This window comes from Podarcis cretensis, assembly GCF_951804945.1.
Source record: "Podarcis cretensis genome assembly, chromosome: 3".
Taxonomy (NCBI): Eukaryota; Metazoa; Chordata; class Lepidosauria; order Squamata; family Lacertidae; genus Podarcis; species Podarcis cretensis.
The window spans coordinates 25,299,539-25,322,472 of record NC_137172.1 but is presented as its reverse complement, the minus strand read 5'-3'; the positions used below and the strand labels follow the sequence as shown (position 1 = coordinate 25,322,472).

Sequence of the window (22,934 nt, the reverse complement as noted above, 5' to 3'; positions counted from 1 at the left end):
AAAGTGGCCTCCCAATTTTTCTCACAGGCCCATATAAGTTCAGCACAAACAGTTGGGCCTGGTGAGCATTTAAGGTCCCCAACCCTAATCTGCGGGTTGACATCTGATTGGATTTTATTCTGATCCTGATCTGATTTGAGGATGTATTTTAATTGATTGTCTGATTTTAAGTTAATGTGTTATACATTTGATGTTAGCCGCTCTGAGCCCGGCTTTGGCTGGGGAGGGCGAGATATAAATAAATTATTATTATTATTATTATTATTGTTGTTGTTGTTGTTGTTGTTGTTGTTGTTGTTGTTTGCTGACTCCTGTCATCATGATTTATCCATAGTCATATAAACTCTAGACCCCTGCTTTATTTATTTTTTTATATGCACTACAAGATTATGATATAAACCTGCAATCTGCATGAAACAACTTCATGATTGTGGATATTGCCAAACTCGACTATCACTAATATCTGCACAAGGTTACTTTTCATTTGGTGCATACTATCTTTGGAAATGAACCAGATCATGACAAATAAGTTAACTGGTATTATACCATTGGATTTGTTTGTTTGTTTATTTGTTTCATTAATTAACAGGACTTGTATACTTCTCAACCAGCAAAGCCTCTAACCAGTTTATATAAAATATAGATTAAAGATACAGATAAAACCAGATGTTAAATATAAACTGACCTAAAAAATCAATAATATAAAGTATGACACACATATACAGTTACATATTAAAAGACATGTCAAATGTACAAATGTCAAAAGTTTTTAGCACAGGGTTGCCGTTCATCTGGAATTTTCCAGACATAGCTGGAATACGACAATTGGAAGCAGTGTCAGGGCAGAAATTGTTGAAATGCCCTGGGAAATCCGGACATATGGCAAACCATGTCAGAAGTCTAGATTTTGGCGAATTTCCTTAAAAATAGCTCAAAAACATCATTTTTGTCAGGATTTCCACTTTTTGAAATATGGCAACCCTATTTTAGGAGGCAGAAAAAACAGAACCATGAAGTTGCCTGCCCTATATCAATGGGCAGGGGGCTCCAGAATGTCGGTTCTGCCACACTGAGATTGATTTCTTTCATGTGTGGAATAAACATTATATGACACATGTAAGAGGCTGTTAAGTTTATGCCCCAACAGGTTCCATTGGTCTCCAAAGGTGGGCAATCCAAATGGGCTCACTAACAATAGCCTGACAATGACAAGGGGTTACCCCCACATTAAATATTATTATCTGAAGTATAGCACGAAAGCTTCCATTTGAGCAACAGTGCTTTCCCTCTCCCCCTTTCGGCTCTGTGGGGCTTGCGAGACCCTCCAGAACAACTTGTGGTAGGAAGAGGGTGGGGTGACCACTCCAGAGCGTGACTTTGAAGTCCTAGATGTCAGAGTTAGAAATTGCATTTCCTAGTAAAGCTCTAGTTCTTTTCAGCTTTGCTTGACAATCTCAGTAGGTCCCAGAGTGGCAAAAATTGCAAAAATATTCTTCCCTTTTTTGTCTTTTGTCAATATAGGTTTGCATGTGCTTCTGAGCAAAAGTGAAGTGGCATACAAATTTCCAGAACAGCTTCCAATGGTGAGTAATATTTAGATAAATGTATCTCTAAGGCTCAGATTTTCAAAATAAATTGATTTGAGTACAAAAAAAAGTGTTGCTGGTAATAGTGGAGAAATGGAGCAGTGTTTGAGAAAAGTTGCTTTAGCTGTTGGTTAAATACTTACTTCCAGAACCACAACTGCCAGAATGCCTTTGGAGTAGCCTAGCATTCAGTGCACTGGTGGAGGGTTATATGGAGATCAGAATTGTTATTTGGGAGACTGGAGTGATCTACAGCAAACGGTAGGTAAGGCCTGGTGAAACGAGATAATGTTAAAGCATGTTTTGTTTCCTTAAATCTGGTTAAGATCCCAAGGATACAGTGAATATATGGTTCTGAGTTCCGCCTCTGGAGCAGTTTATAGGGTTTCAGTGAGTGATACCCCTCAGATTGCTGGAGGGGATGACCAATACTGTGTTTGCACATAACACAAAACCAGGGGTAGTCAACATGGTTCCTTCCTGGTGTTACTGAACCCCTCTTCCTGTCAACTCTCATCCTTAACCCATATTAGCTGTTGTTGATGGAAGTTGTAGTCCAACAGCATGTGGAGGCCCACAGGTTTAGTGCTATATGCCTGAGCTGGTATAAGCTCAAGCCAGGCTTGTACTCTCACACCCCCGCTTCCATTTGCATGACTGGGAGGATAAATTCGGCAGTGTTCAGTTTCTTCTAAGCTCTGCTTGTGATTTTGTGTGACCCAGAGATTGCAGTTCGTAATAAAACTTTGAATTCGGCTTATTGGGAAAATAATTGGGAAAATAATTTGTCACAATCTCTGGTTCACTTGAAATGACAAGCCATCCCTTCATTGTGGGGTGAGGGGGGGGGGAGGTTGCACCAGATGAGCCTTGGGGTCCCTTCCAACTCTTCAATTCTATGATTCTAAGATTAGGGAGAAATGAAGCTAAATGCTGCAAATTGTACAAACTGTACAAACATTGTACAAACTGGTTCAGAACACCTGCAGTTTTTTTTCCAAGAGGTAGAATAGGCTTTCTTTCCATTTATAAATATATTTCAGGGCCCTCACCAAACATGATGAATGTCTAAAGCTTTTTCTCTTGTGTTATGTTCACTTAATGCAGAGTGAACTTAGTCCACCTATGCTAATAGAACATCCCCTGCGATGTCTCGTTCTGTGTGCTCAAGTACATGCTGGGATGTGGAGGCGGAATGGGTTCTCACTTGTTAACCAAGTAAGTATCAAACATTTATTTGCCCCTCTTTCTGTATATATCTGAGAGTCATGGGACAATCTGAGATACTATTGCATAAGGAGTTAATTGTCCTAGATCAGTAGCTCACAGCATAGCTCTGTGTTATGCTTCCTAGAGAGATAATAACATGGGGGGGGGGGGACGACTGTGTGCTCCCATTTTTTTCCTGGGTCTTCAAATATTTCTGTCCTTGTTTGGTTGCTAAACATGTTTACCAAGAAGCAAGTCAATCTGAACTCGTGATTTCTTGTTCCACCCTGTATGTACAGTGAACAAGAAAGTTAAAGTTCTCTGTTCCTGTCATGCAAGATCTGTTTATGTATATAAACATTGTAAATAGATATAATCATTTTTCATTCTAAGGGGTTTTTTTTTATTAAAAAAAAAATAGTAGTAAAATACTAAATTAGCTGCAGGCAACTTATGCTAGACCCACAAGTTCCTGATCAGCAAGTTGGGAATGCAGCAAGCATTAGCATGCCCAGAAGCAATTTCTGGTATCTGCGTGTGCACAGACACAATTTCTGGCGCCTCTCAGCGAGTTGCCGCACTGCACCAGTTTAGCGCAGCATGTGGGGGACTTGCCAAGTGGGCAGCTCGGTTCAGGGGTGGCTTGTGGGCCGGTAAAACAGTCTTTGTGGGCCACATCCCACCCATGGGCCGCACATTGCCAACCCCTGCTTTAAACCATGGCTTGTATGTAATTACAAGATGAGATTTACGAAAATCGGAAGTAAACCCACAGAAGTTCTTCTCCCAGCTGTGTGGCAGAAGGAGAGGGGAGGTTGGGGTGAGCAGGAAAGGCTTTATTCACGTTCATTCTGGTTATGCAAATCTCTTTCTGATCTGTATCTTGTATTTCATATGAATTACCTATTCAGTTATGAAAAACATATCTTTGCTCCTCCGTAGATATACTACTATCATAATGTGAAATGCAGAAGAGAGATGTTTGACAAAGATATAGTAATGCTTCAGGTAACATTAATGTCATTTTGATGTATGTGTGCTCTTTCCTATTGCCTGAATATGGTTGTTAAAGGACCCTGAGACGTCACTACTCTGATTGCTTTCTTTAGAAAGGTGGTTTCTTAGGATGCTTTCTCACATTTTCGTATTTGTTTTGAGATGTTTAGAAAATAATTTATTATTTAGGTTCTGTTTAGGTGGCTGAAGGATCCCCAGTATCATAGTGTTTTATGCCTAGATGCATATTTTGCTTCTCTACTTGGTTTCAAACTCAGCGTGTCCTGAACCTGAGGCAAAATGCTTCAATAAAAATCCTCACATACCTGTATGTAAGAGGTGTATGGTTTTCTGTGACTTGTCCTCTTGCATCCACCTACATCTAAAATCCGTGTGCACACTTTGGAGAAGTCTCTCATTGTATTTTCAGCTAAGGGAGCTGCCATGTTTGGGTTATGAACATGTTGTATATGAAAAAATTATAAACAGAACCAGTAATAAGCAAAACTACAAAATTTTGAAAAGCTATCTGCCAATGTTTCTACTTATTCTTAAAATGGACAAAAATAAAAGGGGCTGTTTTGTTAAGTCCTGTGTTGCTTCCTAGGCAAAGTCTAATGAAGATTTGCGTTCATAAATTAAGGAATATTTACAGCATTGCATAGTTTGTCACGCTATAGTATCCATGTTTCCAAAACAAGCATGGAAAGTTTATTTTTAAAAGGCAGAAACATTTGTTATTTTCACCTAGTCAGTGTAATAAATACATTTAAAATTTCATTAGACAGGTGCATCCATGATGGATCCAAATCACTTCCTGATGATAATGCTGAGTCGCTTTGAACTTTATCAGATATTTAGTACTCCAGATTATGGCAAAAGATTCAGTTCTGAAAACTCCAATAAGGTAAGCTATGAGCTGTTGAAAGTTATGCATCATTTAAAAAAAAAATGCTGCAAACAGATTACTGTACATTAGACTTATTTTATAATAAGAAATCTATAGCATATTTGTAAAACTTTTCCTCATACAATGACTGCATTCACGTGTAATGCTATACTGTAGTTCTGCTATAGACAAGCAAACCAGCTGTGACTGGTTTCTCCAAAGCTTGGTTTGTTTTCCATCTCTTCTTGCCTCATGCTTCTATAGCTTGACACATGTCTGGAGTGGTATAACCAAGCGAAGTTTGGTTAAGCAAGACTGTTCCATTCAGACATAGAGTCAAACCATAGTGTGTATGGTTTTGTGTCATGCTTACCAGAAAATGAACCATGGTTAGTCTGCTGGCCTGGGTTTGGATGTTCAGACGAACTATACTTTGCCTATACAGTCACGGCTGAACGTTCTGTGTAAACTAGGTCACTGAATATATTCACTGAATATATTTTTCCTTTTCTTTCAGGATGTGGTTCAACAAAATAATACACTTATTGAAGAAATGTTGTACCTAATTATAATTATTGTTGGTAAGTTTGTTGTCTATTTCTGTTTATATGTTATGGATTGAATGGGTTTGGAAACCAGGAGTGTGCACTGACCACAAAATAATGGTTTGGATCCCAATTCAGCACTTCAGAAATCAGTTTGCCTTAACCTGAATCAATTTGTAGCTGGCCAGTTCAGCTAAGTTCCACCTGAGACCTGCTCCATTCCTCTGCTGTTCACTAGTGGGAAATGAAAAAATGCCTTTAACTTCTTTCTTTTTGACAGAACTAGGTGAAATTTACAGGCACCCTCCAGAGAATATGATACCCACTGAATTACAGAAAATAGGTTTAGGAGTTTTCATGTTGGGTACTGTAAAAAAATATATTATGAAAATGTCTTAGCTGTTTTTGGGTGGAATTGAATGAAATTTGTAGGCATGTCACCCATTTAGAAGGCAAATATTGTGGCAAACTTCAGAAGCTCAGCTGAAGAAGTTTACTTGCAGGGGTAGCCATTACAGTTTTAGGGTATGCAAAAAACCCCACACCCCTAACTTAACCTTCCCTAGTGGTTTGTGGGCAATTGCTCTAAAAATTGGAGGCCCTAGGGAAGTGTCCTTAGGTAAGATGAATGTCAAATTGGAGACAACTAGGTCCAAGGACTTCTGTGCTAGGCATCCTTTTAAAAGTTGATTTGGCAATGGGAAGAACTAAAAGGGATTTGCTTTCTGGGTAAATAATTCCTTCTGATTACAAGCCTGACCTGTCAGTCACTATGGAGCACTCCCTTGGTGTTCTTCACCATTCTGCTGTTTGCTCTCTCATCAGCCCACCCTGTCAGTATGGTAAGCTTAGATACATTGCTTTTAATTTCAGCAAGCCCTTGTCTGCAGCATTTTTCTTCTGTGCATAATCTGCATAGTGGCTTAATGTGTCTCTATCCAGCCAGGCAGAAAACATAATATATGAATGGTTAATAAAAGGAATTGATCCCTGTTTGCTGTTATTATGGATTTATTTTGCAGGAGAGAGATTTATCCCTGGTGTTGGACAAGTCACTGCTACAGATGAAATCAAGAGGGAGATCATCCATCAACTGAGCATCAGACCCATGGCACACAGTGAATTAGTAAAAGCATTGCCTGAAGATGTGAGAATCACTAAAAATACATTCAGTGCAGTGGATGAAAGAACTTTTGGAATTGTGATTGGCTTCTGTGGAGACGGGAGGAGAGGTTCAGTTTTCATGGCAGGCGTAGAGAAAATTGTTCTTATGGGACACAATGTCTTTCCAGCCAATAGGCATTTGTGTTCTTCTTTGACTCTTTCCTACAATTTAATGCTGCCTAGAAATCTGTCAATACCGTATGTTAAACTTTCTTAGCAACTTGAAGTCATTTTGCTGCTGTTGGGAGTGCAGACGTGGTGAGAAAGCTTGCAACGCCATGAGGGGGAAATGGATGTTTGGTGAGGGGTGTGTGCAGAAGCCTGGATAGAGCTAGTCGTCAAATTGTTTTGTATCTGCATTGCTGCATCCTAACAGGGTACAGTGGTGCCCCGCAAGACGAACGCCTCGGAAGACGAAAAACTCGCTAGACGAATTTTCATTTTCTTAGCCACTTCGCAAGACGCATCTCCCTATGGGCTTGCTTCGCAAAACGAAGCTTGCCCCGCAAGCTCCAGGGATGGCGGGGAAGCGCAGCGTGTCTTCCCCGCTGTCCCCGGACCTCTTTTGAAGCAAGGGGCGGCGGGGAGAAGATCGCTTCTCCCCGTTGCCAGCCCCGCAATCTCCAGGGACAGAGGGGAAGGCGCGCGCTTCCCCTCTGTTCCCGGAGATTGCGGGGCAGGCAACGGGGAGAAGCAATCTTCTCCCCGCCACCCCTTGCTTTAAACAGTTCCGGGGATAGAGGGGAAGGCGCGCGGCGCTTCCCCTCTGTCCCCGGATGGTCTCCATAGGAACGCATTGATTGATTTTCAATGCATTCCTATGGGAAACCGTGCTTCGAAGGCGAAAAACTCGCAAGAAGAAAAGACTTGCGGAACAAATTAATTTCGTCTTGCGAGGCACCACTGTAATATATATAGCGGTGAGCTATGGCCGCTGTGGAAGACCAAACAACAGGAAAGTGGGCAACCAGAGCAGAAATTGTGGTATCCCACCACATTTGCAAGTTAGGATAGAGAGCATGATCCTGAGATAGGACCAAAGTATCCTTTCAGATTGATAAATTTTGATGATTATTATAGATATACCAGTGTTCTAGTGCAAATATTTGGGAAGTAGTTACTAGTCATAGGCATATCCAGTGATTTTCTGTTCCTTTTTTCAATTATTCAGGAGAACAAGGAGACTGGAATGGAAAGTGTGATCGAAGCAGTTGCCTGTTTCAAGTAATGTCCTTTCTGCAATCATCTTTCTAAATGTGTAAAATAACAACAAAGCATAGCCTTCTTGTTTGTTTGTTTGTTTTTTTCAGTTTCTTCATAATGAGTTACCAGGAAGGGTTACACAATTTACAAATACATCATCATGCAACAGATTGCTTAAGGCTATTCTTAACTGCATTCATAAGACAATAGATGCTTTGAATGAACTGTTCACAACATACATAATCACTGGCAAATATGACAAGGTGTATAGGAACACAGTTTGCCAAAAGTAGTTGTTAACAAACAAACCCTTCTTTTTTTAAAAAAAAAATGTATATACAAATTTGTGAAAGAAGGGTGACATCCAACATAGCCACAGATACTATCTGCTCCCACCTCAGGGTTTCTCCTCCTGGCAGGTTGGGGTTTCCCTTGAACATATTTTGGGGGTGAATGAGGGCTGGGGAAGGGAGAGGAGAAACCAACTGCAGAAGCAGATTTTAATTATACAAGCAAGTGGGCATCACGGGATTTTGCTAAAAAAAAAATTACATACAAAAAAACTTCAAAAGGGTGTGCAATGTTAGCCTTTTGCAGGAAAAATTAAAATTAAAAGCTAACCAATTAATTGTGGTCTAAAATTTTGTGGATTAAAATCCATGTCATCAGATGCACTGTTGTTCTGATGAAGTGGACCTCTAATCCTCAAAGGTTTTTGCCATAATAAGTTTGTTCATTTTTAAGATGCTACAGGACTCTTTGTTATATAGAAGGAAATAAAAAGCAGTAAGGAAGGAAGGAGTACTGTAAAGGGAAACAATAGCTGTCTCTCTTCCTGCCTACACACCTACCAGAAAAAAAACCTGTATATGAATCCCTTAAGAGAGTACTACTGGTGCTTCTAGTGCAGTAGTTAAAAGGATAAAACAAGGCCTGAATAGGCTAGTATCCCTCGTTCTTGAGTTTTCAAAGGGCTTGCTATTTCATGTACATGGAACCTTTTTAGAAGCAATGTTCAGTTATTAAGGTGTGAATTCTAAGTGTTCTGTTTGTGTTTTAGGAAACCAGGACTAACAGGCAGAGGATTGTATGAGCTGAAACCTGAATGTGCTAAATACTTCAATTTATATTTCTATCATTTTTCAAGGGCAGAGCAATCCAAGGTAACAATGAAATATAAATGAAATATAAATAAATTGTAAATAAATAAATATAAATTAAATTCCAAAAGATAAGTTTACAGCAGTAAATCAAACTTAATGAAATTCCTAACTTGTAACACCGACTGGAAGATCTCGTTTTCAGAACTAGAGATCTTCTGTCAAAGGTTTGAATGGGTTGCTCAAATCAATATGTAGAATTCAGCTTTGTTGCCTGCTTAAGTCCCTGGCCTCAAGCCTTTGAAGGTTTCTCATTGTCTACCCGTTACTTGCCATCAGCACACAACAGTTCCTTTGCCTATGTGATGCTTTTGCCCAGGCCTCCTTTGTTTTTCTTATTGCCCGTTCCATCCCATTTCCTTCAGACTTCTGGATTTAACTGGAAAAGGGAATTGAAAATATAAAAGTGTGGGTTGGAAAACCTAGCCCATACAAGCACTTTTGGATTCCTGTTGATCCATCTGATATGACCAAATAATCTGATATTGTTTGATCTGCCAGTGGCCTGGCATTGAGTTTTGGCTGAACCACATTTCTGTTACCAGGAAAACCTTGAAAGTAATACTGGGAAATATCAAAAGATAAAGCTTCTTGCATATCACTACTTCTTGGAATTCATGCCTGGCAACAAAATGTAAAAACCCAGATGTAAACAGGCCTGCTACAAAAATAAACAAAACTGCTAACAAATCAGTCTTTTATAACAATGAAGCCTGAGTCAGAGCTGCAGGATTATTGTAGCACTCAATGTAATGCAGAAAAATAGAAGAGGAAAGTAAATGGCAGTGTCTGTTAATTTTGCAGAAATAATATTGTTGCCTTCAGCGTTTGGAAAATTAAAAATATACATATTTCTTTTTTTTATAAGGCGGAGGAAGCCCAAAGGAAAATAAGGCGACAAAACCGGGAAGATACAGGTACCTGTCTTGCCAGTGTATGAGGGTATCCTCAGTTGTCTCTGCTTTTTAAAATGTCATCAAAAATCAAGTTGGCACTGAGCTTGATTCAAGATTTAAGAAATTTGCAACAATGTGTACATTCTTGCAAAAAAAAAAAAAAAAGGTTGAAATTTTCTTCCTGCTTGTAACGGATTATAGAAAATGAAGGCTATGGAAAGACTTCCCTTGAGATTTGCAAAAACAAATACTGCATCAGAATGGTGTGGCTGCTCCTTCATACTTGGATCTTTTGCTGTCTGGTATTGTTTGGATAGTTGAAATCCCATGAAGTTCCTGTGTTAGTTCCACCAGCCCTTATAAAAAATGGAGAGGTGACATGGAAACTTTGCATGTGATCTGTGCCACATGATTTCATTCATTGGCAGTTCCTAGGAACAGCATAGGATCCGGATATGGGAGAATGACAACATAACTGCTTTGATTGTCTAAGATCAGGAAATAGGCTGCAGTCTTATACCCACTTACCTGAGAGTAAACCCCACTAAACTCAGTGAGTAGATGTTCTTGAAAGAATAAAAACTCCCAATGTCTTTTTGTCATCTTGAAAGGCTCCATGACATATTCTTAAATATTTCATACACATTTCAAAGTTTGCTGCAGCAGGGCTATACAATATTTTATTCATTTATTTCTATTTCAGCTCTCCCACCTCCTGTTCTACCTCCATTCTGCCCTCTGTTTGAAAGCCTGATCAATATTCTGCAGTGTGACGTCATGTTGTGCATTATGAGGACGATACTGCAATGGGCAGTAGAGCATAATGGCTATGCCTGGTCGGAGTCCATGCTTCAAAGGGTGTGTTTCAGCTTTAAACTCCAGCTGTTGTTAATTTACTTATAAATATTAGCAAATTGTATAGAAAGCTTTTTCTAGAAATACAAACTCTAAGCATGTTAATTTTTTGCTTAGGTTCTACACTTGACTGGAATGGCCCTTCAAGAAGAAAAACAACACATTGAGAATGCTGATGAAGATAATGTAATAACATTTACTTTCAGTCAGAAGATCTCAAGTAGGTTGATAGTTGTATAGGCATTGCAAACTTTGATTTTTCTCATAGTACCTCTGTTTATGCTCTTCTAAAATAACTGCATCTGAAAAGCTATTTATTAAACAGGATATTGGAACTAACTTCAATGCTGCATTTCTTTAAGAAAATGCATACTTACTATTTCACTAGTACAAAAGTGAACAAGAATAATATGTCTGTTTTTTCATGTGTTGTGACAGAAGCATTGCTGTGTTTGTATGCAACAATAAGCCAGATTTTCTGGCTTATCATGCTTTTCTGTGCATGAACAGTGGGCTCCTGTGGGCTGCCCAATTGCTTCACTTGTCCCCTGATGTGAACAAGGTAAACAAACCAGGGTTTTCCATTTCATCCAAACTGGGCCACCAGTTCATCCTAACAAGCCACCAGACAACCTTGAATCATGGTTTGTTGGCCTGCTGATTGTAGTTTGCTAGGGAGCAACAAACCATTATTTCCTCTGGCATTATGGGAAGCAAGGCTTCCAGATTTGTTTATCTTGCTCTTATAGGAAGGAAATGAAGCAGGAATGATCAGGCCACAGGCACCAACAAGCCCCTCATTGACAGCAAACCACAATATTATGGAAATAGGGCCCTAATGTTTATTAGCATCCTTAATTGCCCTTCTGCCAGTTTGACATCAAAGGCAACTTGCAGGTACCAGACCTGTAAAACTAAAACACAAGTATAAAATTATACAAAGCACAGCATCTTATTGTATACAGTGGTACCTTGGTTTACGAACTTAATCGATTCCGGAAGTCCATTCTTAAACCAAAACCATTCTTAAACTGAGGCATGCTTTCTTTAATGCAGCCTCCCACCGCTGGTGCCCTTCCACCGTTCGGATACCGTTCTTAGACCAAGGTAAAGTTCTCAAACCAAGACACTATTTCCAGTTTTGTGGAGTTTGTAAACCAAATCCTTCTTAAGCTGGACTGTTCTTAAACCGAGGTACCACTGTATACAAATTCTTATTTATTTTTGGGTAAAATTTAGTATAATGTGAGCAGAAAATCTGTTTCAGAGGGATCCCTATCCTTCCAGAACAAATTGTGAGGGCACATGGGAGGCGAGGGAAGGTGAAGTCCCATTGTGTAAGAGGAAATCCATTCTGCTCACAGATGGACAAATTTGGATACACCCCTTTGTCTTTATGCCAAGGGGTGCTTTACACACGGTTGGTTTTTAATAAGGAAACCTATTTTTTGTATGCTTCTGATAAATATGGCACTGTATTTGACTCAGTCACATAAATCAGGGAACAGATTGTCTGTGGCTCCCTGTGTAAAATGTACATTTGCCTCTGTGTAATGTTTAAAATGGTCTTCAGTTCCTCTGCTCTAATCATAATTTAAACTATTGATAAATTTTGCAATTCAGTGGGGGGGGGGGAGCTTGAATGAAGGGGAAATGCACCACTTTCCTGGGATACGATTTAAAAACAACATGTATCCTGTAAGTAAATACAGTTCCACTATACTGAATTTAAGCTAACACGATGGAGTCAAACAAATAGAGCAAATGTGTATAGTAATAGTGTTGTTGTTTTCTCTTACCCTTGTTTGAAACAGGGCCTGGTGAGACACCCCGCAATTCCCCAAGTATATTGGCAATGCTAGAAACTTTGCAAAATGCACCGCACCTGGAAGTCCACAAGGATATGATCAGATGGATACTAAAGGTAAATTGTGCTCCATTTTTTCTACATCTTTATGAGTAACAGAGGAATGTTACAATATTTAAATTGCAAACAATATGAATTTCCTCGTTCCAGACTTTTAATGCTGTTAAGAAGCTCAGAGAGAGATCTTCTGCAAGTCCTGTATCGGAGACAGAGGGAAATATTATGGAAGAGGTAAAAATAAAATCATTGAGTACTTAACCTAGTAATAACCATTCATTATATATGCTTATATCTTAACAGGCAGATTTAGGGGAATTTGTAGTGGGGGGAGGAGTTTATGTTACCCATGTTGATGGGGAACCTGTGCCCTAAGGGCCTAAATCGGCAGTAGTAGTCAGTGGGGTAACTGTTGCCTAGCAGGAGGGAAAGAGGGAGGGAAAGGTCAGCTTGGTGTATATGCACCAGTGGAGCCATTCCAATGCTCCTGGTGCATTAACACCGCACCAGCCTTGCCACTGCCTTGCGCCTACACCTCCTGATAAGCAGAAGCAACACAGGCAACGGGGTCAGATGAACACCACTACTCTGGCAACTGTAACTGCTAGTTAGGCCTGGCACAGATACATATTTGGCTCATGAGGCCATTTCTCATAAACCGCATCCACGTATCCCACAGCTGGCATAATATTTGACGTCAGGTGTGGGGCAAGTACAGAAAATTTGGCTTATTTTGCGCGGGGTTTTTTTAAATGTCAAGACACTTGTAAATTGTGCAACCCACGCATAAACGAAGATCAGTTAAAATCTGCTGTGTTTGTTAACGTAACAACTTTTTAGAGCACACGAGATAAAGAGAAGGCCGAGAGAAAGAGAAAAGCCGAGATTGCTAGGCTGCGCAGAGAGAAGATCATGGCACAGATGTCTGAGATGCAGCGACACTTCATTGATGAGAACAAAGAGCTCTTCCAGCAGACTATGGATGAACTTGAAACTTCTACCTCCAGAGTGCATGATAATAGGTAAGATGAAAGTGACAAGCAGTGTCTCTCCCTTTGTAGTAGACACTTCACTTTGTCATTGTGCAGCGGCATTTTCACTCATGGCTGTGTTTATAATTTCTTAAACTTGGATCCTAAGAGTGTCATGTGCAAATAGAAGAGTTTCCAATCCAGTGGAGGAGGATGCTGGAAGAAGGACAGGAGAGGAGGGAGCCCTTAAACATCCACAATGACATCTACTAAAATAATATGGGATGTGCTTATGTATGCTTTGTGCTTTGAATTCTGGCACATCTAAACACTTTCAAGAGTGCTGCTTTTAATTGTGACGCTATGGAGAGCTCCTTATTTATTATTTTTTTAAAAAAAGTAGGACTCTTCTTAAAGTTTTCTTAAGGCGTATGCTGCATCATATCCAAATTAAAATGTTTGCATTGGCAGCTGCATACGATGAACTGAACTATTGCCTTAGTTTGGAAAACATTCCAGTGAAATACTTACTAATATCATTTGATTCTAGTCCTTCAGTTTCAGATACCAAGCTTACAGCTTTGGGTCCTGAGCAAACTAAAGTGACTGCACAGAGGCAAGTTGTTACCTGTATCTTATGCCAAGAGGAACAGGAGGTTAAGGTGGATAACAGAGCCATGGTGCTGGCAGCATTTGTTCAAAGATCGACAGTCTTGTCTAAAAACAGAAGTAAAGTGATTGCAGATCCTGGTAAGTAGAGGCAATATTATGATACTGGATATCCATCTTTGTCGTATGTGATTTCGGTAGGTCTCCTAGATTTGAACTAGGAAGATTCTGTTCAACATATGTATTTAGTTTTAGTTCTATTAATGTTTAATTGTTTTTAATGGATGTTTTTTCTATGCTTTTGGTGATTCTTGCTTTTATCTGTAAGCCACCTTGAGCCACATCAAGGGAAAAGACCGTGTGTAAATAAATATATCATCACCATCATCAAATATTTAAAATCACCCTGGTTCTAGCTTAATGCAGAGGCCTTGGGCCACCAGGATTTTCCCAGTGGCTGAGTCTAGTGCATGTGTATTAACCATGAGCTACATGGGAAATAAATTTTAAATAATTATTTGATTTAAGATGTTAATTCCTTAATAATTTAAAAGTATTTTCAAAATCGATGTGAGTAAAATTTGCAGTTTTTCCTTCTAATGTTTTTCTTAAAATGTCTTTACATGCAGAAAAATATGATCCATTGTTCATGCACCCGGACCTGTCATGTGGAACATACACTGGTAGCTGTGGACACATTATGCATGCCCACTGCTGGCAAAGGTAACTTTCATTTTAAACATTTAAGAGATGTCAGTTTAGCGCAGTTTTCCTCTGTGGTCTGATGTACTTGGCTAAGTATTCATGTACTGCCACTCAAGTAATTCATGATGTCCCTGCCTGAGAAGTTGATCTCCCATTTGATCATCTTCAAGTCCATGGCTGCATGTTACAGGCCTCATAATGTTTTGGCTCTACGTATAGTGCATATCTGCAGACTGATCAGAAGGTCAGGTGAAGATTAGGGTCACTTTGGGCAGCAGACTGCCTACCTAGAATCATAGAATCATAGAATCATAGAGTTGGAAGAGATCACAAGGGCCATCGAGTCCAACCCGCTGCCAAGCAGGAAACACCATCAGAGCACTACCTGTTAATGGGGCAGAGAAGAATTTTGAGACAGTGGTTTTATTTTGTAACAAATCTCTAACAGGAACAAAGCTTAGGAGCAAGAATTGGATGAAGGGAAGAAAAGGAAATTGACTGACCAATCCGAGAGCAAATAAAAGCATTTTACCTATAACCACCCCTACACCAGAAGAATGTTTAAATTTTCTTCGTACAAAAAAGTTTCTGTAGTAAATTCCATTTTGTCTCTATATATTTTAACATTTTGAAGACAAATGTAACGTATGGCTGAGAGAACACTACATCTTTTTAAAAAATGCTGCAACTTCACTGTTCATTAACCCGAAATAAATTGAGTTGCTGCAGTCTTGCATAAAAAAATTAAATTAGGTAAAGAACATTTGCACTCCGTGTTTCACTTTTTCCTTTATTCCTCTAACCTTGGTGAAAGGAAACTCATGTGTTTTATCATCATTCTTCCCAAGTATGCATGCATTCCCCAAGCATATACTAATGTTAGGTTATGTATGCCCAGCTGTTTTTGACCTTGCTCATTGAGTTTTTTTCTAAAGACATGCCCAAATGGAAAGGTTTCGTCGCACTGAATTCCCATTTTGAGACATGCTTCCTGCTGGTGATACTATTCTTGTATTGAAGTGTCCCATAATTGAGAGGTTCTGTATGCTGCATTTGGCTGGCCAGTACTGCAAACCTTCTAACAAGGACTTGACATGCTGGAGAAGATGTCTTTTGTGTTGATGAAGGCAGCAAAGTAGTGTTCAGTGGTATCTTGTGGAATTCATTTTGCAAAGCTTTAAGTTATGCTTCTCTCCAAAGGTATTTTGACGCCGTACAAGCAAAAGAGCAAAGGCGACAACAAAGATTACGTGTGCACACAAGTTACGATGTAGAAAATGGTGAATTCCTTTGTCCCCTTTGTGAATGTTTAAGCAACACGGTCATCCCTCTACTTCCTCCCCCAAGGAGTTTGTTTAACAGGTCAGTTACCCTTTCTTAGCTACTCTGTTGGTTTGATTAATAAAACCCAGTACTACTTTCCTGAAGGATGTGGGGGACCACCCAGAACTGATTTTGAGGATCGGTCCCAAGAGCTGCAGGAAAGGGGGGGCGCGTAATAGAGGGGGGAAATTACCTCTGTTAGTGGATGCCTCTTGTTTGTTCAAAAGATCTGGTGCAAGGGCACAAATTGGATGCAACTCCGGAGAGTGTCTGATAGATGCTGGGGGTGTGCTGTGTTCTCTTTAATGTTGGGAAAACATCAGGTATTCTTAATTTGACACCACAGCTTATTAAAGATTTTTGTGTGGTTATGAAATGCTTAGTAGTCTTGAAATCATTCAGGGTGTCTTAAGAATCCTAGGCCAATCATCCTGGCAATCTTACTCTCCTTTGAGGAGTATAGTTACAAGGGAATTTTCAGATAGGTATAGAAATGTATGTGTATAAATGTATATGCATATGTATACATTTATAGAAAAATAATATGTAAATAGCAAAGCCAAAGAGGGTATCATTTGGTATTAATGCCTGCTTTTTATTGTTTTTGTCTGTGTTATAGTAGCCTTGTATTTTTAACTTATTACCTTCTGTTACATTTTAAACATGTGTAGTGGGAGAAAACAGACTGTATTGATTGCAGACTAGATGGGTAGATTGAAGCCTGCGGACACATTCGAGTTCAAGAGTTTTATGATGAAGTGCTGCTGCAATTGTCAGAACTATTAAGCCATGAAGTTGTATTGGTGTTGCCAGCAGAATACTTCTGCTCCCGCAGCTGGACTTCCCCTTCCTTTCCTTCCCCAGGATTCCCCACTCCATGCACTCTCAAAACCTGCCCCAGAGGGTTGGGGAAGACTGTGAAGCAGATCCTGGCAACACACAGGGACTGCAGCAGGGAGGAGAGGGAGGAGAAGTCCCATTGCATTAGCACAACTCCCTTTACAGAGCTTTCGGATACAACCATATATATTTAGAAGCCTATTTTATTTTAAAAGCATTTTATCTTAATGTTTAAAAAATGTTGTCCATTAAGGGCAACATTAATGCTTTATGTTGTCACAGATTACTGAGATATCTCTTAACATACGTAGTCCTAACGTATCACTGGTGCTCTGTTGTAAAAGTTGTGCATGCTTTCAGCTTGTTTTGGTTTGCCCTAGCAAAAGCTGCAAAAGATTGGCAAAGCAAAGTCGCACGTTGCAAAACCTTAGCGCTGATAGGTAAACATCAGTAATCATATGCTTAATAGGTCAGAGAACTGCATTAAAAGATTTGCTGTGCCAGAGTAGAATCCGTCACACTCGCCCTCTAATCCTCATGACATAGTTGTTGTTTTTCTTCTTCTGTTGAATGCTGGCTTCTGCATGATGGCCACAGGAAATACTTTTGGAGAAACTGAGACTAAGTCTCCTGAGGAAACAGCTCTTAACATAATCCATTTGATTTCTGATAGTAATTGTGGCGATCACATAGGGTCCCCGGATGTTTAATGGTCTATTGATCCCTGTGCCGCCGCTGCTACCAACCCATTACTCTCTGGTAAAACACTGAGTCCAGACAGTTGTTAAAAGTGAACCAAAAAACAAGTTTATTTTACAGACATTAACAAGTTTATGGTTTCTCAGATAATATTCCTGTCAGTATCTTAACTTTAGTTTCTTTAACGGCCTATACCTTCCTAATACCTTCTGCCTGATTATCTCAACTGTTTGACTGACTCCTCTTAACAAATTCTCTCACTCTCTCACACCAGACTAGCCCAACCCACAGACTTACCTTCTCTGTCTCTTCTAACTCCAGACTGTCTTCTCAACCACCCTAACTCTTAACTCTCTCTCCAAAAAAACCCTCTGTGCTTAAACCTTATGCACAGTTAACTCTGGCCCTTGGGTTTTCATTGGTTAGACATTTTACAATTAGTTAACCCTTTCCTTATGAACCCAGTATGATGTCACACACCTAGGAGGGCAAACGCCACAGTAATCCATTGTGTTTGCTGCCTCCAAGTCTGAGATACAACATGTTTAACAACTAGTAGTGGTGGTTCAGAGAAAAAACAAAATGGATTGGATTCAGACCTGCTGTGACTTGACTCTAGCAGATACACCCACTGGAGAAAGGAGAGGAGCATTTTATTTTATTTTTGCTATTCCCTTTCCTGCACCACCTTCCATCTTGTTCCATAGTATGGGACCCATCTGTAGGAAGCATGGGGGTCTTCAGGGCAAAGGGGGAATTGGCAAATCTCTCTCTCTCTCTCTCTCTCTCTCTCTCTCTCTCTATCTTCTGCCCATGGAAGCATCCATTTAGCAGAGTTCTTCTTCATGCAAATATAGATCCAACCCAAGATATTTATAAATGCTAGTATTAATTTATACTGGTATATGAAAGCCTGGAGTGGTCATTTCACAGAATCACAGAATCATAGTTGGAAGGGACCCGAAGGGTCTTCTAGTCCAACCCTCTCCAATGCAGGAATGTCAGCTAAAGCACCCATGGCTGATGGCCAGCCAACCTGTGCTTAAAAAACTCCAAGGAAGGAAAGTCCACAACCTCCTGAGAGAGCCTGTTGCATCGGCAAGTTCTTCCTGATGTTTAGTCAGAATCTCCTTTCTTGTAACTTGAATACTCCATTGATTCGGGTCCTACCCTCCGGAGCAGGAGAAAACAAGCTTGCTCAGTCTCCTCTTCTCGAGGCTAAAAACATACCCAATTCCATCAGCTGTTTCTCATAATGCTTGGTTTCAGACCATTGATTTCCTACCACTGGTTGCATTGCTGGGTCTTAGCATTGTGTCTCTTGTTCACCCTCTAGCAGAGTTATGTAAGAGCATGATAGAAAAACAATTCAGGAAACTGACTTTGGTAGGGAATGGGATGGAAGTGCATTGCCCCTCTCTTCCTGTCCAAGAGTTCTTGAATTGGTGAAGAAATCACCCGTGCTGCACAAGGCCTGCATTCCTGATGTTGGACCTGGGGGATTGTTGTATCGTTTATGTAAAAATATGACTTGAAAACACATATGTATATGTTTGTTCTTGACAGGTTAGATTTTTCAAGTCAACAAAATCTTGCTCAGTGGATAAGAACAATATCTCAGCAAATCAAAGCATTGTGTATGCTTCGAGATCAGGAAAGTGCTAGTAAGTGAATTCTTCTTACATTATCACACTTCTCAGGAAAAGGTGGTGAAAAATAGTGTGTTTGCTGTTCAGGTTCAAGGGATTTTTCCTTTTGGGTATCTAATTGGCAATGAGACTGTTCTGATGGTCTCTCTGTTGGCAAGAGTGCTTTTTTCTACAGTTTGTAGAGTGCAGACATCATGAACAATAGTATTAACATGCCAGTAAAGTAATGTATCATTTGCTTACCTTTCAGATAAACCCTCTTGTAGTAGCTCAGAAAAAATGGATGAACTGCAACTACCTGAAGGGTTTAGACCAGAGTTCCAACTAAAGTATGTATCTGTTTATTAATAATGAACTTCAAATTGTCCTGCTACCAATTTAAATACAGTTTGTTCAGCACTAGCAGGCCAGGGGCATGTAAGAACTCTTTTATAAGCTACAAGACAAAATATACACATTTTGGCATTTTTAATTATAAAATGCATGTGGTGTTCATAACATTTACAGAAGCCAGATGGATATGATGTGAGTTTCTTGACTTGTCTTTTATTTTAGGATGAGCAACTGTGGTTGAAAAAAAAGCAAAACATCCAGACACTGGGTGATATCCAGTGTTAGTCATACTCAGAGTAGATTATTTTATTTTCAGTGGGTATATTCTGTGTATGACTGACATGGGATATCACCCAATGTTGTGTGTATGCAGAAGGAGACTCAGTTCAAAATCCTGATACTTAGATTTGCAATAAATTTAAATATTGATTTAAGTTCAGGCAAAAAAATAGTGTGCAGTGGAGAGTGATAAAAGCACTCTGGAATACTTTGCAAAGGTTTTCAGTTGGTTGGAAACCTAGGTCCAACAACTGAGGATAAGTTATCATTAAGGATATTTAGTTTTACTTTACATAAATGAATAAAATTGCCATCTAACAACAACAACAAAAATTAGCAAAAAGAGCATAGCCAAGATTACTCCAGATTATAAAGTAATTGTCCCCATCCCTTTCGGCACAACAGTATCACGAAATCAATGGACTTTTGCAGTATTTATTCACAGAAGTGAATACAGTGAGCAAGAGGTGTTCTGAAAAATGCGGTTTAAAGCCTTCCTAAACTATGAGATCCAAATAAACAAGGATGGCAGATAATGTAAAGGGCACATTAGCTGGGACAGACGCTGTGTCTAGGGCATGCTTGGCCTTTTAGACTAGGAATGTATTCCAGCCAATGTGTAGCTTCTCAAAATCGTGCTTTAAACCTGTAGCTAATAGTATGTGTTCTTCACATATTTAAGGAATCCGTATTCTGAAAGCATTAAGGAAATGCTGAAAACATTTGGCACTGCAACATACAAAGTGGGCCTGAAGGTTCACCCCAATGAAGACGATCTACGTGTACCTATAATGTGCTGGGGCAGTTGTGCATATACAATACAAACAATAGGTAACAAATTTACCATTCGTTAAAATGTCGGAACTCAGGGGAGCAAGATCCATTTAGGTGTTCTGCTACTCTCACTTAACTTATTATTTTTGCCCTCCACAGAACGGATTTTAGCAGATGAAGAGAAACCATTATTTGGACACTTATCTTGCAGACAGGTACGATATGCCGACCAACTAAGGCTAAAGCACTGAGGGATAAGTAGAGATAGTGAAGTGATAACTTTAACTTAATTTGGGTCCCCTGTAGTTTTAGAAAAATAGCCATCTATTACAAAATAACCACCTATTATAGATTATTAATATGTGTCACCTCCACAATTTCAGCAAAGCAAGGAATTTTCCAAAGGGCTTAATTTTCATTAAACAGCGTGAAGGAATGAGGTTTGCTTTTGTCTCCTCATTTGTTTTCCGTACTTGCTTGCAACTGTGGTTATGTCCTCTTCCAGGATGACTGCCTTACTTCGTTGACTAGATTTGCAGCTGCACACTGGGCAGTTTCTTCACTCTCGGCAGTACAGGGTCACTTTGGCAGGCTTTTATCATGTAAGTTCAAGATCACGGTAATTCTTCTCAATTTCAGAATTATGACAGAGCAACCAAACTTGAAGAAGAGCTTGTGCGTTCTTAAATAACATTTTGGATCCATAGTTACAAAACTTAAACTCGTTGCAAGAGTCCCAAAAAGTAGACCAGAGGCAATTATATTTCATCCAGCAGAGCTTTACTGCTACTGAAGGCAAATGAGCTTAATGGTCACAAATCCAATACATTCAGGATTGGCACTGTCCATAAGAAATCCAGTTGCAGCAGACTTAACTTAAACTTACAATAACTTATAATAAGTGTAAAGCTTAACACTATATACAGAACACCACACCAGAAGGAAGAGAGAAAGAGAAAGGGAAGCCCAGGCTCCTTCTGGCCTTACTTTATAAAAGTGAATTCTGCTTACATTATCACACTTCTCAGCATGACCCTTGACAGAAGACATAACAAAACCAGTTTAAGCCATCTGTACTCAGTTTCTCTGAAGGAATAACCCAAACGTCATGAACCTTCTGTTTGTTTCTTTCACACAGAGAAGCTTCCAGAACCTTCTTGAATTAATTAGAATAGGAGAGATCTCTACACATCAGATCAATACTTTCTGCACTAAGAAATGCAAACTGACAAGTTAGGCTTCCCCTCAATCAGCATGTTGCTGATTTAAATTGCATCAGACCATTAGTCCACCTAGCCAAGGACAGTGTCTAACCCACCTGGCTGATAGTCTTCCAAGTGGATGTGCTGTGTCTTCCTGAGACAAAGCATTATTGTCCATAGCTGAGTGTTTCTTCATGGTAACTGTGGTCCATGTTTTGAAAGTTTCATCCACCGAAGGTAATACTAGGGACTTGAGTAATAGCCATTGATTTCTGAGTGTGACTTAGGTTATTATCACCCACTAAATCTACTTTAGACAGCAATACTACTTTGAAGCTCAGGTGCCATTAAATAGGTTAGAAAACAGTCTACAGTTTCAGAAATTAAATGTAGAATAATAAAATTCTGACATCAGTAACCATTTTGTATTTTAAATATCCAGCGCTGGTGCCTAATGAAAAAAGTGGGAATCTTGCTTGCATTCTTGATATTGACATGTTTCATTTATTGGTAAGTACCTTTATAAATTCTGACAGTGCTGCAATCCCATATGCCATATATCATTAGCTTAACTTCTGGAAAGAAAGTCCGGCGCACTGGAAATAATGTCTAGCAAAATATTTTTATGAAATATAGCAGAAAAGAAAGGTTGCAGGTCAGAGTCCCGCAACAGGAAGTAAATACTTGATGTATGAGTGACTTTTCCTTTGGTTTACTGAAGTAGTGGGTCAGTAGTTAACATTCAAAGTCAGCCCTGTTTGTTGCTTTATGTAAGGATGCTGAAAAGATGGCTTTGCGGGATTGGGTTAAGCAGACGTAAATGGGGATTGGATGAGAGAATTCAATTGTTCTGTCTCTTATAGATTTTCCCCTTGTCTACAGGTGTGCTTGGTGCTCTCTTTCCCTGCTGTACACAGTCAGGATTTTTCAGGAGTTAGTCTTGGTACTGGAGATATTCATATCTTCCACCTTGTTACTATGGCACATATTGTACAAATAATGCTTACCTCATCCACAGGTAATGTGTTCTGTTTAAAGTTATGCTGATTTGTGCATGAAGGGAAACTAGAGAAGGGAAGAGAAATAATTATGGCTTCCTGGGCAAAATAATGGTTAACCGTGATGCAGGTGTATATTGTGATAGTTGCAGTTATGCTTTATGAAACGAAAAGCATTGCTCCAG

General features: G+C 39.5%; 1 protein-coding gene across 3 annotated transcripts in view; it reads left to right on the top strand.

The window, feature by feature from the left end:
- UBR2 (ubiquitin protein ligase E3 component n-recognin 2) overlaps positions 1-22,934 on the top strand; it is a 62,997-nt gene that overhangs the window by 24,686 nt on the left and 15,377 nt on the right. For 2 of the 3 annotated variants that reach the window (XM_079968406.1, XM_079968405.1), the window contains exons 16-39: positions 1,522-1,583; positions 2,694-2,804; positions 3,738-3,803; positions 4,576-4,698; positions 5,198-5,261; positions 6,248-6,372; positions 7,561-7,613; positions 8,653-8,755; positions 9,621-9,669; positions 10,352-10,506; positions 10,621-10,723; positions 12,318-12,427; positions 12,521-12,601; positions 13,208-13,389; positions 13,889-14,088; positions 14,577-14,670; positions 15,853-16,014; positions 19,081-19,178; positions 19,414-19,492; positions 20,458-20,606; positions 20,709-20,764; positions 21,055-21,151; positions 22,194-22,261; positions 22,634-22,769. In XM_079968406.1, coding sequence (XP_079824532.1) covers positions 1,522-1,583; positions 2,694-2,804; positions 3,738-3,803; positions 4,576-4,698; positions 5,198-5,261; positions 6,248-6,372; positions 7,561-7,613; positions 8,653-8,755; positions 9,621-9,669; positions 10,352-10,506; positions 10,621-10,723; positions 12,318-12,427; positions 12,521-12,601; positions 13,208-13,389; positions 13,889-14,088; positions 14,577-14,670; positions 15,853-16,014; positions 19,081-19,178; positions 19,414-19,492; positions 20,458-20,606; positions 20,709-20,764; positions 21,055-21,151; positions 22,194-22,261; positions 22,634-22,769 — 2,526 coding nt within the window. Of the gene's footprint in view, positions 1-1,521; positions 1,584-2,693; positions 2,805-3,737; positions 3,804-4,575; positions 4,699-5,197; positions 5,262-6,247; positions 6,373-7,560; positions 7,614-8,652; positions 8,756-9,620; positions 9,670-10,351; positions 10,507-10,620; positions 10,724-12,317; positions 12,428-12,520; positions 12,602-13,207; positions 13,390-13,888; positions 14,089-14,576; positions 14,671-15,852; positions 16,015-19,080; positions 19,179-19,413; positions 19,493-20,457; positions 20,607-20,708; positions 20,765-21,054; positions 21,152-22,193; positions 22,262-22,633; positions 22,770-22,934 lie in introns of those variants that run through there. The other variant, XM_079968407.1, reaches the window with a different exon arrangement.